The following is a 15546-nucleotide window of genomic DNA, read 5'->3' on the forward strand; positions in this document are numbered from 1 at the left end:
CCAATATTCTCCATGCATGATGGAGTGCTGCGCTCATCTGCACCTGCACCTGCAGAAGAGACATCATTTAGAAAAACACAGGGAAGACAGAGTCGGGCAAACATCTACAATGGCTGGCACAGTCATTATGTATGCATGGATGGTTGCCTGCTTGAAAAATGTGCTGCACTGTGACTGCACCTCTCACTGACTGTGCACTGCCAATTAAAAAAGGGGCATGAGAAGGAAATCTCATCTTTTATTTTCACAAAGTTCATTTCCTTCCTTTCCCTGCTGGTGCTAACCTGATTTAGTTTCATTGGCAAAGACCAAAAACATGGCAGCAGTAGATTATTTATTACGGTGACGTACTGGTAATTTGCATCAAACCTTGACGACTATCATGGTATATTTGTACAAGGAGCCGTGTGTGAGTCCCTTCAGATCACATCAATGTTTCTGCTCCAAGCTCACAAACGTTTCTGTCACTGGATCAACCGTCTCATTCTTCTCATGTGGGTTTGCAGCTCAGTTGTCGGTGGGTCCTTTGTTCTGTGTTCAGTGTGTATGTGTGTCAGACAGAGATGGATGGAGGAAGTCATTCACAGTGCCTGTCTGTCATCTGATGGTGGGTCGGCTCTGTTGTGGCCACACAGCAGGGGTCTTATGGTACAGATGATCTATAGACTGTACAGACAGGCGCAGTGAAAACAATGTAGTGGGTTCCGAATCTGGAAACTGGAACTTCACACCTCAACAGAAGATCCAGTAAGGACCCTCCCACACTGTTTGAGTGACAGGTGATAACTTGACCTTGTTTTGTCCCTGCAGAACGATCAAATATTAAAAACCTGACAATTGCTGCTCTCATTTCAGATTGAGGGCTGTGAGTACAAAACCTGACTCATACTACAAAGACAATCAACTCTCCAGTGTGATTTCTAACTCTTACACACTAGATATTTCAGCACACACACACACACACACACATGTTGGGCTCATGGTGCAGAGCAGCAGTTAATCAGCGGTCTTTTGAGTTTATGCAGCATCACAAAATGAAACCGGTTTCAATGGTTACCAAAGGAATAGAGGCTTGATTGTGTGATTATCTTACTCTTTGAATTGACCATATAATGAAATCTACCAAAACATATTTCTAATGAGGCCTTTCAAATGAGAAAAAAAGAAATAAACAAGGGTCTCAGTGGAAAGAGTCTGGAATTCAAAAGCCACAAGTTAGCTTCTAAAATCTGATGAGTCTATTTTGTGATCTCAATAGCAGAAATTAGAAGAATGACATCTTTTACATATAGCTTTAATTCTTTATGTCATACAACCCATGTGTAAGAGTGTGTGAATCCTTTTACATTTGTGCCTTTTGCCTTTGTGATCGCTCTGCTTTTTAAAAAACGCTCACAATAATTCAGTTTGACTTCATTTTGTAATTCACAGCCTGGTGTGATTGGCATCAGCATTTCTATCTTCTAGATAATATCGACCAAAGTGTTAAGTGCCACACAAGGGAAGCGAAGCACCGTCTCATCCACTCATCAAAGGAACCAACAGCTTTGATCTGTTTACCAGCCCGACTGCCTTAAACTTTCAGAATATCAAAGAGCCTGTTTATGAAGCTAATCAAAATGTGGTACAATAGATTAACTCAGTCCCTTCAAATCTAAACGGACTTTATTTGGCTGGTGGCTGATATGAAACAATATTCATCAGACAGCATTTGAATTCATTTGACTACAAAAATCTAAGCAGAAAAGTGTGCCCAAGGGTATTCTAATTGTTTGTTTGTTTCTTAATGAACGCCGTCTGAATGGCTCTATGTTTGCTGTATTGATTAGTTTCCATACCTGCTAACAAGGATATTGAGGATTTCTCATGAGGAGGCAAACAAACACTAAGAATGTAACACAGAAGGTGACTGAGGAGGTCAACAGGTCACACAGATAATCCACCACAGCTATTTGTCCTGCCAGTGTGTCCCAGTGCAGGACACAGAGGGGACACAGAGGGGACACTGAGGGGGCACAGAGAGGACACTAAGGGGACACTGAGCCTGGCTGCACACTGGCCTGTCACTCTTAATTAGATCTTAGCTTTAAATAAAAGAACTCCTAACCTCATTCCGATTGGCGCCATATTAATAAAGGGGTCAGTAAGTGTACCTATGATATCTTTGTACGTTTATAAAGCATTAGCAGTCCAATAACACATGTTGTTATGATTTACTTTTAATAACTGTAATAACTGACACACTCCATTCATGATAAGAAAATGGCCCCAGTTTTCACCATGACAACAATCCTTTGTGGTGTTGAGTTCATATAGCGTTGGATTTACTGGAAATACTGTGATTGTGCACTTTGTGAGAGAGATAACTGAAGACTTTGGATCTTAATAATGAGAAACCTGTGAAGTCAAAGTTCCACCTTTAATATTGAGTTCATTAGAAAGTTGTCAAGAGTGACAAGTTAGTTTTAACTGAGTCAAAGCACTGATTGATGAGTCATCCACTTCTTAATGATGTCCATCATGTGTTATAATGAAGGTGCATCATATTGGGTAAATGTGGATGTCATCATCATCACTTTTGGTGTCTGAGGTAAAGATCTAAGTCTGGAATCAGCCTCGCTTTCAATGACCAACAAAGGTTTGGCTGAACGATCCTACACACACCTTTTGTCATCCCTGCGATGTGATGGGGCAGTTTTCTACCATATACAGTAGTTTTGTAACTTTTGTGTTATGGACCCTGAGAGAAAGGTTGATTTGTCTTCACATGTGTATCTAATCCATCTCTAACTGTTCCATACATAAGAGGTCCAGACGCCAGGTGAACTTGGTAGAGGACAAGTCACCACCGGGAAAAGAGAATAGAAACGATCTACTTCAAACTAAACCGTAAAGGCGCGGCGACAGAAGAAAACACACTGCGGCGCACAAAGAAGCATTTAAAGTCTAATAAACTTGAACATCCGGGAAACGAAACCTGATCTGCAAAAGACGTGGAATGTCTCATTTCTTTTCTTCCGCCCTTCAAACCCGGTAATGATGGAGGAGCAAAAAGCGACATGATTGGTGGACGCGGCCAGTAGAAGAGAAATGTAAACCGTTCGTTTTGTTGCATCGGGGGGGCGGGGGGGGGGGGGGGAGATGAAAACCGAACGCTCCCCCCATTTCCCCCCTTCTCCTTTCAATGACAGCAGGAGCCAGCCGGGCGGTGCGCTGGGAAGCTTGCCCCGGTGCGAGAAGGAGGATTTCCCCCCGCGAGTGTAGCGGTAAGAACGGCAACACAACATCAACACAGCCCGGCTCGGATAACCGTGCGGGGGCTTCACACATCGATGCGGGAGGAAAACAAAACGCCGCACAATACACAATGGTGGTGTTGCCCGGGGCTGCCGCGATCTAGCTCTCAGACAAACCCGGGCGGGAGGAGAGACGCGCTCGGTTTGCTTGCTTGACAGCTACGGGGCCAATGGAAACATGGACGGGGCCAGCGGCGCTCCGGCTGCAGCCAATGGAAGAATGTGAGGCGCGGAGCGGAGAGGTTAGGCTGTTTACGGCAGCAGACACAACCTCCCGACGCTGCCGATAAACTTCGGCCAAATAACAAAAAGCAGTTGGTGTGTTTGTTTGTTTTGTTGGCTGCTGCAGTGGCCATTTTAGGTAAGAAGAGTCCTTTAACTTCTGAGAGCGCCGGGTCTTTGCGCAGTGACGGCGGCCGCGTAACAGCGCAGGACTCCGGCGTCCAGACTGGATGAACTCCGCGGAGTTGCTAGCTTCATGTGGATTAGATAGAAATTGCACAGTTCTTCCCTCCTCCTCCTCCTCCTCCTCACCTTCCTTCCTCCCTCCTCCTCCTCATCTCCCTCCCTCCTCCTCCTCCTCATCTTCCTCCTCCTCCTCTTCTACCTCTCCCCCTCCCTCCCCGTCTCTCTCTCGCTCTCTCTCTCCCCTCCCTCCCTCCCCTGCCTGCTAATTTTTATGCATTTTTCTAAACTGTCATGGCGTTTTTGTGTCCTTGGAAATAAAAAGCGCCAGTGTTTTTCGGGCTAACCGGGGGGATGTCTCGCCGGTGAGAGAGTGTGCGCGGTGTCCGGAGCAGGTGAGCAGTTCGCCGGGGAGCTTATTTAGCCGGAGAGATGAGCTGGGGAAGGAGTTAGTAGCGGCTCCCCACACGTGTAAGCGGGGAGCTGTTAGAATGTATTTACAACAGCGATGCCGTGACATTACGGGGCTAGCGGAGCGGGCTAGCGCGGTAGCTAGGGGTGCTAACGTGAATTAGGACACGCTGTCTCCTTTCCCTCACTCGGTGTGTGTTTTGTGGGTGTGTGTGTTTGGTGTTTTTTCATCCCCGGGTCGCCCGTTCGCTCGGTGGAAACCGGCCGGGAACTTCTTTTTCCCTCTCCCCCTCGCTCCCTCAACTTGTGGCAAGCCCAATGGCTGGTTACCCAACGAGCTAGCGGTGCGCTAGCCGCGCTAGCCCCTGCGTCTGCTAGCCTTTATTGTAGCCCAAACCTGACAGAGGTGTAAGCTAGCTCCTTAGCCTGCTAGCTTCCTGGAGCGGTTACATCAATACAAAGCTGCGGTGTGTGTGTGTGTGTGGAGGCGCACAGGCACCGTGGTTCAGTACGAGCTCGGGGCAGTTCGTGAGTGTGTGTCTGTGTGTGTCTCTCCCTCTCTCTCCGTGTGTGTCTGTGTCTGTGTGTTGCAGCTTAACCTGTCCAGGTGTAGCAGCCCAGTTGTGTCACAGACAAAGGGTGCAGCAGCCAGAGCACCACAGTCACAGCTGTCTAGCTCTCTGGATCATCTCGGTCACTATCAGACATACTTTTGCTTTCTAAGCCCCTAAACATTTCCAGACTGTATCCATCTTTTAAGGTCAGTGGAGACTTTGTCAGCACATATTTGGTTTCCACTTGCAGTGCACCAATGTTTCTGCAAGACCTCCTCCAATGGCACAACAATCAGCAGATGTCATCATGATTTGTTCTGGATGGAGTAGCTTTCCTTTATAGAGGTTTGAGTTGAGTGTAAGGGTTGCCAGTTAGATTCCCTCAGACTGCCTCAGAAGATAGAGATTCAGAATGACACCTGTTATGCTTACACGCTTGTTATAACTTCTATTCTAATCCAACTAAGAATTTAAGCCAGTTTCTGATTGTAAATACAATAATTGGATAGATTCATTAAGAGATAACAGACTGAAATCCTGCAGTTGAACGCTGATTTACTCCAGCCTATAAACTCCATTGCTCTTTCATTGGCATAGACATTCTGTGCATGTTTCCTTACCTGTCGTCTATCCACCACAAAAAATTCAGCAATGAGTCATGTACATTGAATTTACAATGAAGTCCTATTCATTCATTCATTCAACATGTATGTGATCAAATCTGTTCATTTCTGAGATTTTAAAGTCAGTAAACATCCAGTGGTGCAGTGTTTCATCATCACTTCTGACTGCTGGCTCACTCCCCTCTGTGTGTTTGCATGTTGCACAGGTGTGTGTGTGTGTTTCTGCTCACATGCAGCACTAAGCTGCCCCCAGGTGTGAATGTGACCGTCTCTACCTGAATGAGCTCATTCATTGTGTAACTTCCTGCTTGGAGTCCTGCTGCTGCGTTTTGACTCCATGTCCAAAGGAAGTTGTTTGGTTGATTAGAAATGTTTTTCTAGAATTGTAAAAGTCCTAATTGAGATGGGAATCAAGACAGAAATGTATACTTCTCATTTGTTGCAAATGAGGATTATTTACATTTTTGCTCAATCTGCTTATTGCCTTTTTATTCATTTATGCATTTAAGAAGTGGTGACTAATCCCCATCTCTAATTGCCAAACCCCAAGATGACATCAGGCTGCTTTATTTATTGGAGTTCAATTTACAACGATATGAGAGGGGGAGAGAGACGGAAATATGAAATTCTCCTACATCAGTAACGCAAAGAACAATTTAAGATTCTTGTGATACATTTTTGCTGATTGACTAATAAATTGACATAGTTTCATAATTGTTTGACAATACACTCATTTCATTGTACTTTGACAGTAATCTAAAATAAGTAAACATCTATTCATCGTCTAATCAATGGAACGATGGTAGACGTCTCTAGCAGCTGCCCCTGTACAGAGTGATGGACAGTAGCACATGGAGCCATTGTGACCCTCAGGTACATCCTCATCCCTGTTTGATCTTCATCTCATTACTCGTTAGCTGGCCCTGACTCTTAGCTGCTGACTATTGGCCCACATATATGGATCATATTTTATATTCGATGAATCGTTTTATGTAAACAATGTCAAAAAGAAATGGAAGCTAATGTCTGTCACAAGTTCCCTGGGGCCAAATTGATTATCTTGAAATTGTTCCTGTCTTAACAATGAAATGGCAAAGTGAGATTCAATTTCCATCGATATAAAACAGAGAAAAGCTGCAAATCCTCACTGGACCCATCAAATTATTGGCATATCAACTAGATAAACAATCATGCGTCCAACTACTAAAAGCCGCAGGATGCATCATCTGATATGCTTATGTCGTAGAGTGGGACGGAGGTGGAAACCCTCTCTCCAAATTGCAATTTTCCAGTTTCAATATTCACTTTAGAGGAGGGTTTAGCTTGTTGACAGTAATGTTGGCTTTGAGTAGTGTTGGAAATAATTCTACCAAGACACAAGAACAAGGGCTGTGTAATATATCAGCACTGCTGTATTTCTATAACCTTCGAAAATAGCTGAAGAATGTGTGGCGTTGTCAGGGTTTCAGTGTTCAGATCTGACAGTGGTTCCTTCACAATGTGCTGTGTATGACGCACTACTTGGTCTCAGTCACACAATATCGCATGAAGAAGACCACCATATGACCTAAAAACATTGTGGTAGTGTTTTTAAGCCATATCTACCAGCCCCCACACACACACACACACACACACACACACACACACACACACACACACACACACACACACACACACACACACACACACACACACACACACACACACACACACACACACACACACACACACACACACACACACACACACACACACACACACACACACACACACACACACACACACCAGTGAAGGTAAACATCTACCTTCTGACCGGGTCTAGATGAATCATACTGCAAGCTTCATTTCTGAGAGTGGAAGTGTCTACCAGTATACTCATAATACAACAAGAAAAATATGCTACCAATCTAATCTGTAGGTATATCGTATTGGGATCAATATCTAAAGCCCATGTTTTCTATTTTAAATGGAACAGATTCAGCTCATTTTTGAATGGAATGTTTTAAATGAACGATCTAATATTGGGTGATGACGTCCCAGCTGTTTGTGTGTTGGACTTGACTGCACAATGAAAACAAATGAAGAAATCAAAACTGTTTCCCATGAGAAAAGCACAACATTTGGCAGAAATTGGAGCAGAATGCCTGCATTTCCTTTTCTACCTACTATTCCGTGTTGAATAAAACTTATGAGGATTTGGATTATTGAATAAATTGAAGAATCTGAAGCTGTGTTGGTCTCGTAACATCTGTCTTCCGGCGTTGACTCGTATTGTACCTGTACTGTGTGTTTCATGATTTGTATTCCAACAAATATTGCGTTTTGTGACTGTAGACTCAAATAGAGTAGCACAACCTCCTTGAAGACAGATTTGTATACAATACATCTCCATCAAACATCACAGCGACATCGTAACTAGTGTTCTGTTTTTTTTTTATGGCCAAAATGTTAAAGCTGGACCTGGTGTGTTTCTAGTGTTGGCACTGACAAATGACCAAGAGAAATAAGGAATGTATCAAAAACTGACATAATGATGATGGAGGGGGAATATCTGTGCTCTCCACACAAAGCACAATTCCTTTCTCATTTTTATCTTTCATTTTTGATGGACACCGGGACTTTGGTTTGCCCGATTTGAGTCGTTATCAGTTCAGCATTTCAATAGTATCTTAAGCAGTAGATATGGAGCTTCTCCCACATTTCCCCCCCTCGCTTATATAAGGCTGAACAGGTGCCTATGAAAGTGTGATGCATGAAATGTTTACATGTGGGTGTGTGTTTCTGTGCATCTGGATAAGAGTGGACCAAAATTCAAAGGGGATCTTCTCAAAGCAAGTCCAAAGTATGTATGATGGTTAGGTGTTACCTTATCTTTAAATTATATTACCTCAAATAAATGAAACACCAAATTTGAATAAAACATTGTTCTCATTGTGTTGTTGTGGGCTTTGTCAAAGCCCCTGATAAATAATATATTTTTCCAATGTTGTGATTTTGCCGGTATCTAAATGTCCTCACCCCGCCCCAGGCACAGACCCCCTCAGGATTCCTGCTTTTCTTTCGTGGGATCCTGCAGAACCCGTGAGGCTATTTTTCAAAGGAGTTGGTTGGTCATCAGGCGGTGCTTTATGTTTCAGCCCGACTAAGCATGAACATAACCTGCGCCATAGCAGGCTAGGCGTGAAGCATAATGTTACCGTGGCGACATGACACAATCGGAGGTGAGGCAGGTTTGTGACATTGAAAAACTTGAGCCTGACATTAGGTAGCCAACCCCTTAATCTCTGTTTGTAGGTCACCCCTCAGTCCAGGCTCTGCCTACTCCTTTGTGTTTTCCCTCATAGCAGCGTCCCATAGCTGGAGCGGAGAGGGAGCTAGGAGGAGCCTTGTTCCATTTTAAACATGCACTCCCTTCTGTGTGCATGCTAAGTCACCTTTTGGAGGAGAGAGATGATTATTGAGAATGATATTTAGCACAGTCTGCTCCTTGGGCCACTTGTCCTGAGTCCTCTCCTGACCTGACTGTTAGATATAGCAACAAGAAGCCCAAGCTCTCCTACAGTCTGAGCAAGGGCAAGTGGTTGCTTGAAGGGAATAAGGTGACTGAAAAAGAACAGGTCCTGAAGGTTCTTGTCTGTGGCTGCTGAGTTAAATGTTTTACTCACTCTTAAACATTTGAGCTGAGGTTTTTTTTTGACAGGGAATCCAAAATGGTAAAAAAAAAAAAAAAAAAGATGCTATAACAAATATGAATGTTTAGAATTTTTTTTCTTTTACTAGTATTTCAAATTATTCAATTTGTGCTCCAAGAAAATGCCATTAATGAGTTTCCCATACAGTGACACTAAGATGCTTATTTACATAGAAAGTAGTGCTGTCATGAGTACTCTCCATTGTTCATTTAACTTTAACTAACTTGATTTGAGACTTGAAGGTTAAGACTCCAGTCTTGCTTGTGACTTGCACATGTGTGACCTACTTCCACCTCTGGCTGGGAGTGTGTGGGGTCTCACAAACTAACTTATTTATGCTCTTTTGTGTTGAATGTACGGCTCTGCTGCGTATACAGACATGTTTTTCTGTGCAGTTGAATTCCTAACCTGGGTTCTGCCTTGTGGGATTTATTCTTTGTATTATCTGCTTGGTCAGTCTGACTCAGCCTCTGAAAACTTGGGTAAAGAAGTTATCACGTTAAGAGAATTGTACTAGCTTTTGGAGCTCATGCTGGAATATTTAAAGAAATATCTGAATATAAAACATCATATATACAGAATGGACACTCACTTAATCTTGTCTCTGAAAGGGATTTGGATCTATTTCATTAAATGAAGCGGCTGTGCTGGGTTTCTTATTGGAACAAAGGAGTATTTTCATTATGGCTGCTCAGACTCGCAGAAAGTCGCATAGTGAACCCAGAAGTTGTTATTACAGCTTTCTGCTGGACCCCTAATGCCCGAATGCTTGGCTGGAACAGTCAGCAGTGTTTGATATATTTTGTTTATGGTGGGATATTTGCTCTATCCAGTCTGCTAAACTTAATTAGTTGTGCGTATGCAGAGATTGTATTCTTAAATAAGAATGAGGTGATCCTGGGTAGGCTTTATTTTTCTGATTTAAGGTAAGACTCCCAACTGAATGTGTCCACAACCAGATTGGGTCGCAAAAAGGTGCAAAGAAAGTTTTCAGTAAAGTGAGAATTTGCGTTTGTGTCTACTTTTGCCTTTAGATACAGGATCTGTGGTAACTGTATATTTCTAAAACCCCAAAGAATTCAGGTCCACACCATTACTTTAAATCTGTTTTGTGCTTTTTTTTAAGTGTCTGTACTTAAAGGGTTCATAAAACGTATTAATGACTCCAAACGCCCCCCTAGTGTTGTCAACCATTTATAGATTATTGATTGAAAAGATGCTTCAACTATTGGTTCAGGAAAGTAAGATGTGTCTCTGATGCTGAGAGCAGTCAATGGTGAATCATCACTTGTAGACCTGATGATGATGTCATTTGCTTCTGATGCAGAAAGAGTGAATGGGATTCATGTTGTGTCTTCCACTAAGCATGCAGCTTCTTCACTCTGGCACCAGGGAGAAACCTTTCCCCAGAGGAGGGAGAGTTGCCGTCTTGTTTCAAGTGTTCAATACAACTCAGCTTTGTTCCACCTGCTTGTGTTCTGTCACCGTGATGAAGATGCAGAAGTTAGCATGGTGCAGATGTCAGGTGCATGAGGTCACTAGCTGCCACAAATCCTTCTCTTCCCATAAGCGTATTTTATACAGCAAATGTTGTAGATTTCATGAACTACCTGCAGTTTCAATCAGGTTTGTGCCACAGGATATAATGTGGTAATGCAGTAAAATAGACAATTATCAAGAAATCACTGAGTAGAAAAAGGAACAGCTTATATCAAATTCTCTCCACTGGTCTAAGTGAGACTTCTTGGACTAGGACCTGAACTAGTCGGTGCAGTCAAGAGCTTGAACTGCATTTTAATTCCAGTATTAATCCCTCCTCTTTGTAACAAGTGTGTAGGAGGAAATGAATCGGCTCCATAATACCATTTGACGCCGTCTGTATGAGGATCCCATGTCTGCTCTCTGAACGTGGCCTGGGCTCAACTTCTCTCCAGATGCTGCTGCAGTTATCTGTAATGGCACAGAGAGAGAGAGAGAGAGAGAGAGAGACAGGTGGTGGAGTGTCCCACTGTGTCTGATGCAGAGGAGCCAACCACAGAGGCCGTTTACCCTCCATGCTTTAAGCAGCAAAGGGTAATACTGCAGCGTGTGAGCACAGAGTGGACCAAATCTGAGCAGCAGCTGCTCTCTCACTGGAGGAAATTGAATTTGTGAATATCACCTGTTCTGAATCTGCCTCCAATTTCATGGAGACATTTAGGTGGAAGGGGATGGTGACTGGCATCTCCACCTACCATTGTTCTAGAAGTCATCCAGTCGGTCAATACTTATAAATATTTTGTAACGGAGCCACAGCAACACTGCCTTGGTTAGAGCAGCACATGATTGGTCACCTTCCCCCACGTGATTGATTGATTACCTGGACAAAGAAACGCACACAGAGCCGATCGGCCCTCTGGGTTGGAAGCTTGCGACTCTGTGGGTCGTCCTCTCTGTTCTCCATCAGGTCGCCTCTGTGGCTTCTGTCCTGGCAGCCGGATCGTTCCAGAGAGTCCAAAGGTCTCCCGAACAACGCTGAAGCATCTTTATTTTCTGTGATACCAGATTAGATCGAAAGATGGAGACACTGGAGGAAGAATGGTTGCTCCTCTACATATATTTAACTGTGTTGCTGTGCTAATTCATTACCCTGAATTCCTGCTATCCAATTTACAAGAGAAAATCACACCATAGCAGTCGGTGTGATTTTAATATTTATGACACAGTGTGGAAGCTGCCCTGAGGAATAACACAGACAACATATTGCACATGAAAATTTGCCCTCTGTTTAATCAATGCGCTTTTCATGGTTTTTGGCGAGATGACAGGCAGGTGCTTGTTTTTAAAGGGAGGGACAGGAGGCAGTGAGAAACGGGCTGCGACCCTGGCAGCTTCAGAGGTGTGGAGGAGTTTAAGATGGCAGAGGAACAGAGTTAAACGCCCGAGCATCTCCACTCTGATTACACGTTACTTTACTCATGCAGTCCCACTTCCACAGTCGAATGAAGTCACTGTGTCGCTGTAACCTCTGGGCTGGAGCATCGTGGTGGAGAACACCGGCCTTCATAGCACACTACACACACACACACACACACACACACACACACACACACACACACGCCCAGATGTGTAATCTCATCGTGGCAGCAGAATGTTACTTTGATTGTCGTGTGGCAGTGCTTGGCCGTCCAAATCCATCTGTTTTTATATACAGTCAGTATTTAAGGTCCATCCTGATCTTATCACATCACATGTTGTTATCACGCCTCACAGTTTTTTCCATATTGTGCTGCCCGAGCTGCAAATCCATCCAGACCTGCCCGGGCTTGGGGCTTCATTCTATGGAATAACCAACATTGTGTTCCTGCTTGTTTAGAGAGAGAAACACGCTGTGACCTCCACCTGTCCACTGTATATTCATCTAAATTAGATGAACAACCTAAGCTAATGTGGTGATGTTCTTACAGCCAGGATTCCATAGCAGAATGTTATACTGTGTGATCAAACACTGGAAGCATCTGCCCTAGTAACTTGCTTGTTTAGGAGCAGCTGTGTTCATGTGGCACAGTGTGACTGAAGCCTCTCACTGTTTTCAGTGACTTACATGACTTCAGTGATAAATTCTACCAAAAGGCAAATTCCTTTAGGTAGAATTTAAGTAAGAAAGCCTGAAGATGAGTGTGTGTGTGAGAGACATGTGTCAGTGGTTGTTGTTTCAGCCGTGTGGATCATCTGTCGTCCCGTTTCTACAGCTTGACCTGCTCCTGAACTTGGTCTTGTAAATCCAGATGCTCTCAGTTTCCTAATACTCATTTATTATGAGTAATGATTTATATGAATCAAGACTCAATACAGACACACACACACACACGCGTGCCAGTGTACATAAACCTGGGAAAGGTTAGACTCTGATTAGGTAACCCCCCCCCCCCCCCTGTGTGTGTGTGTGTGTGTGTGTGTGTGTGTGTGTGTGTGTGTGTGTGTGTGTGTGTGTGTGTGTGTGTGTGTGTGTCAGCGTCAGCCTGTGTGTGTGTGTGTGTGTGTGTGTGTGTGTGTGTGTGTGTGTGTGTGTGTGTGTGTGTGTGTGTGTGTGTGTGTCACACATCCTCCAATATCCATATGTTTCTGTGAGCAGCTCAGTCAATACTAAGATAATTGAAAAGTCTTTGTTGCAGCTATGGCACCTGATGAAGTATCTTGACTTTATTTATATACTTCTGCTACTAGAAAAGGTGTTAAAGAGGCGACTTCACCTGGATACTCTTTTAGAAAAAATCCCTGATCTGTTTTCCTGAAACTCTAGGCTACATTATCATTAAACATTAAGTTACTGCTCTGTTTCAGTTTGCAGTATAAAGTATGCAAGTCTGTGTGTAGTAACCAAACTGAAACATGTAGAAGTGTCTGCCCCGGCGTGTTGTGATTAAATGTGGCTCTGCCCCACTCACCTGATGTGTGCAGCTGTTCCCTGCCTGGGCAGGAATGTTTTCCAGGCTCAGCCATTGCGGTCAGGCTCGGCAGGACACTTCTCTCAATGGCTCCCCACTCCACTGTGGCAGGTTGCAGTAGCGCTGTCATTACAGGCCCCCAAACTGTTCCTTCCCCTTTCAAAAGCCTACAATGGATCCAAATGGCCTGTAGGATCCATGAGACGATGTTGTGAGGAGGGTCTTATGGTGTACAGGGGGAGTGTGGAGCGGAGGATGCTGCTGTGTGTGTGTGTGTGTGTGTGTGTGTGTGTGTGTGTGTGTGTGTGTGTGTGTGTGTGTGTGTGTGTGTGTGTGTGTGTGTGTGTGTGTGTGTGTGTGTGTGTGTGTGTGTGTGTGTGTGTGTGTGTGTGTGTGTGTGTGTGTGTGTGTGTGTGTGTGTGTGTGTGTGTGTGTGTGTGTGTGTGTGGTCTACCTGCTTAGCCTGTAGCCGATGTACAGCAACAACTGCTTCAGAACTTGCTTGTACACATTTCTTTCTCTGTCCTTTTTATTTGCATTGCGTACGTCACTGAGATGTGTTGAATGGCGCGTTGCTCTGCTGAGCGCCGACACAATGAGCTTCCCAGGCCCGGCCAAGCAAAGTCCACAGCAGGCAGGGGAGCAAAGCGAGATGTGTGCTCTACATTAGTGGTCTCCATAAGTCATTAGTGGGCTCTTGCCTCTAACTTTGGTTCCAGTCATGTGATCAGAGGGAAATTACGGGCCGGGAGGGGAAGAATAATGGCTGGCCTCAATCTATAGGCCATCCAGTCCTTCAGCAAGGCCAATCAAGGGTGTGTGTGTGTGTGTGTGTGTGTGTGTGTGTGTGTGTGTGTGTGTGTGTGTGTGTGTGTGTGTGTGTGTGTGTGTGTGTGTGTGTGTGTGTGTGTGTGTGTGTGTGTGTGTGTGTGTGTGTGTGTGTGTGTGTGTGTGTGTGTGTGTGTGTGTGTGTGTGTGTGTGTGTGTGTGTGTGTGTGTGTGTGTGTGTGTGTGTACTGTAGCTCTCAGGAGTAACTGCAGGCATGGGTCGGCTCTTCCGTGGTTTTGTTTTCTTGTTGTTGTTCTTGACACACATCTGTATGTCTGCTTTGTCTAAGTGATGTAACAACATGTCAGGGTTGTTCTCTGCTCTAACATAAGACATGTCCTCTCTTCTTTCAACAGATGCAGTGAAGTGATAGAAGATGAAAATACACAAGAAGGACAAGCAGCAGGTTTGTATTGTGACCACCTGAATGCACACACACATTAGAAAAGTAGGTCACTCTATAAAAGCCTCCACACACAACAAGTTCCTACTGAATAATACAGGATATATAACTCCGCCCCTTTACAGTCTTATTGTAACTTTTTGGCCTTATTAACAAGCACGGCTATACACAGAAAATCAAATTGTGACGACTTCAACAGACACTGGGATTGTGATTTGATGGTGTGTTGGCCTTTGTCTTCTTAGAACCTCTGTTCCCTGTGACAAAGTAGTGTTTTGTCTGGAGGGCAGCACTTTTCATGGTGGTTGTTAATTGGGACGGACGGATTTAAGGAGCTGCAGTGATCCAGTTCAGTTTGGATTCATGTAGATGTTCTAACGTCTCCTGATCAATTGTGCCATAACAACAACCTCATGAGTTAGTTGTAGTAAAAGCATGCAGTCATCAACCGGTCATCTACCTTTGCCCACCTTACCCATACCCTACCTTCCTTTCTGCTGTCTACATGCGGCCATATCAGCACTCAGATTGTCAGACGTCGGTTCCCATTTGCAGACACTGTGAGCGTTTCTGATGGGAGTCCATTGTTAGGAACACATGGAGCGTGTTGTGAAGCGTGTTATGGACGGACGGCGGGTGGTAGCGGATTACGACGCAGGAGTGGTTTGACAAGCTGCGGACACGACGACTTCTCTCCCACTTTGTAACCCGTGTCTTATGTTGCCATTGGACGTTCAGTCATGGAAACAGTAGTAGACCAAATGGAAACAATTCAATCTCCTACTTAAGCAATCACTTCCTGTTGCTCCTGTAGAGTTTCTCTCTAACAGCCAGTGCGTTTAGTCTCTTGGAAGGCCTCTGTAAAGCTACAATACTATGTGTCCTAGAACCCTAATGTACAAAGTA

At 44.2% G+C, this 15546-nt stretch overlaps 1 protein-coding gene across 5 annotated transcripts in view; it reads left to right on the forward strand.

Moving 5' to 3' along the window:
* The first annotated feature begins 3145 nt into the window (after window positions 1-3145).
* Window positions 3146-15546, forward strand: part of chd6 (chromodomain helicase DNA binding protein 6) — a 56350-nt gene continuing 43949 nt past the window's right edge. For 3 of the 5 annotated variants that reach the window (XM_076147410.1, XM_076147414.1, XM_076147413.1), the window contains exons 1-2: window positions 3929-4096; window positions 14594-14643. In XM_076147410.1, coding sequence (XP_076003525.1) covers window positions 14614-14643 — 30 coding nt within the window. In that variant the 5' untranslated portion in view covers window positions 3929-4096; window positions 14594-14613. Of the gene's footprint in view, window positions 3267-3564; window positions 3658-3928; window positions 4097-14593; window positions 14644-15546 lie in introns of those variants that run through there. The other 2 variants (XM_076147411.1, XM_076147412.1) reach the window with 2 other exon arrangements.

Source organism: Genypterus blacodes, unplaced genomic scaffold (assembly GCF_046128005.1).
Source record: "Genypterus blacodes isolate CSIRO-AG114 ecotype Tasmania unplaced genomic scaffold, CSIRO-AGI_Gbla_v1 ptg000037l_1, whole genome shotgun sequence".
NCBI lineage: Eukaryota > Metazoa > Chordata > Actinopteri > Ophidiiformes > Ophidiidae > Genypterus > Genypterus blacodes.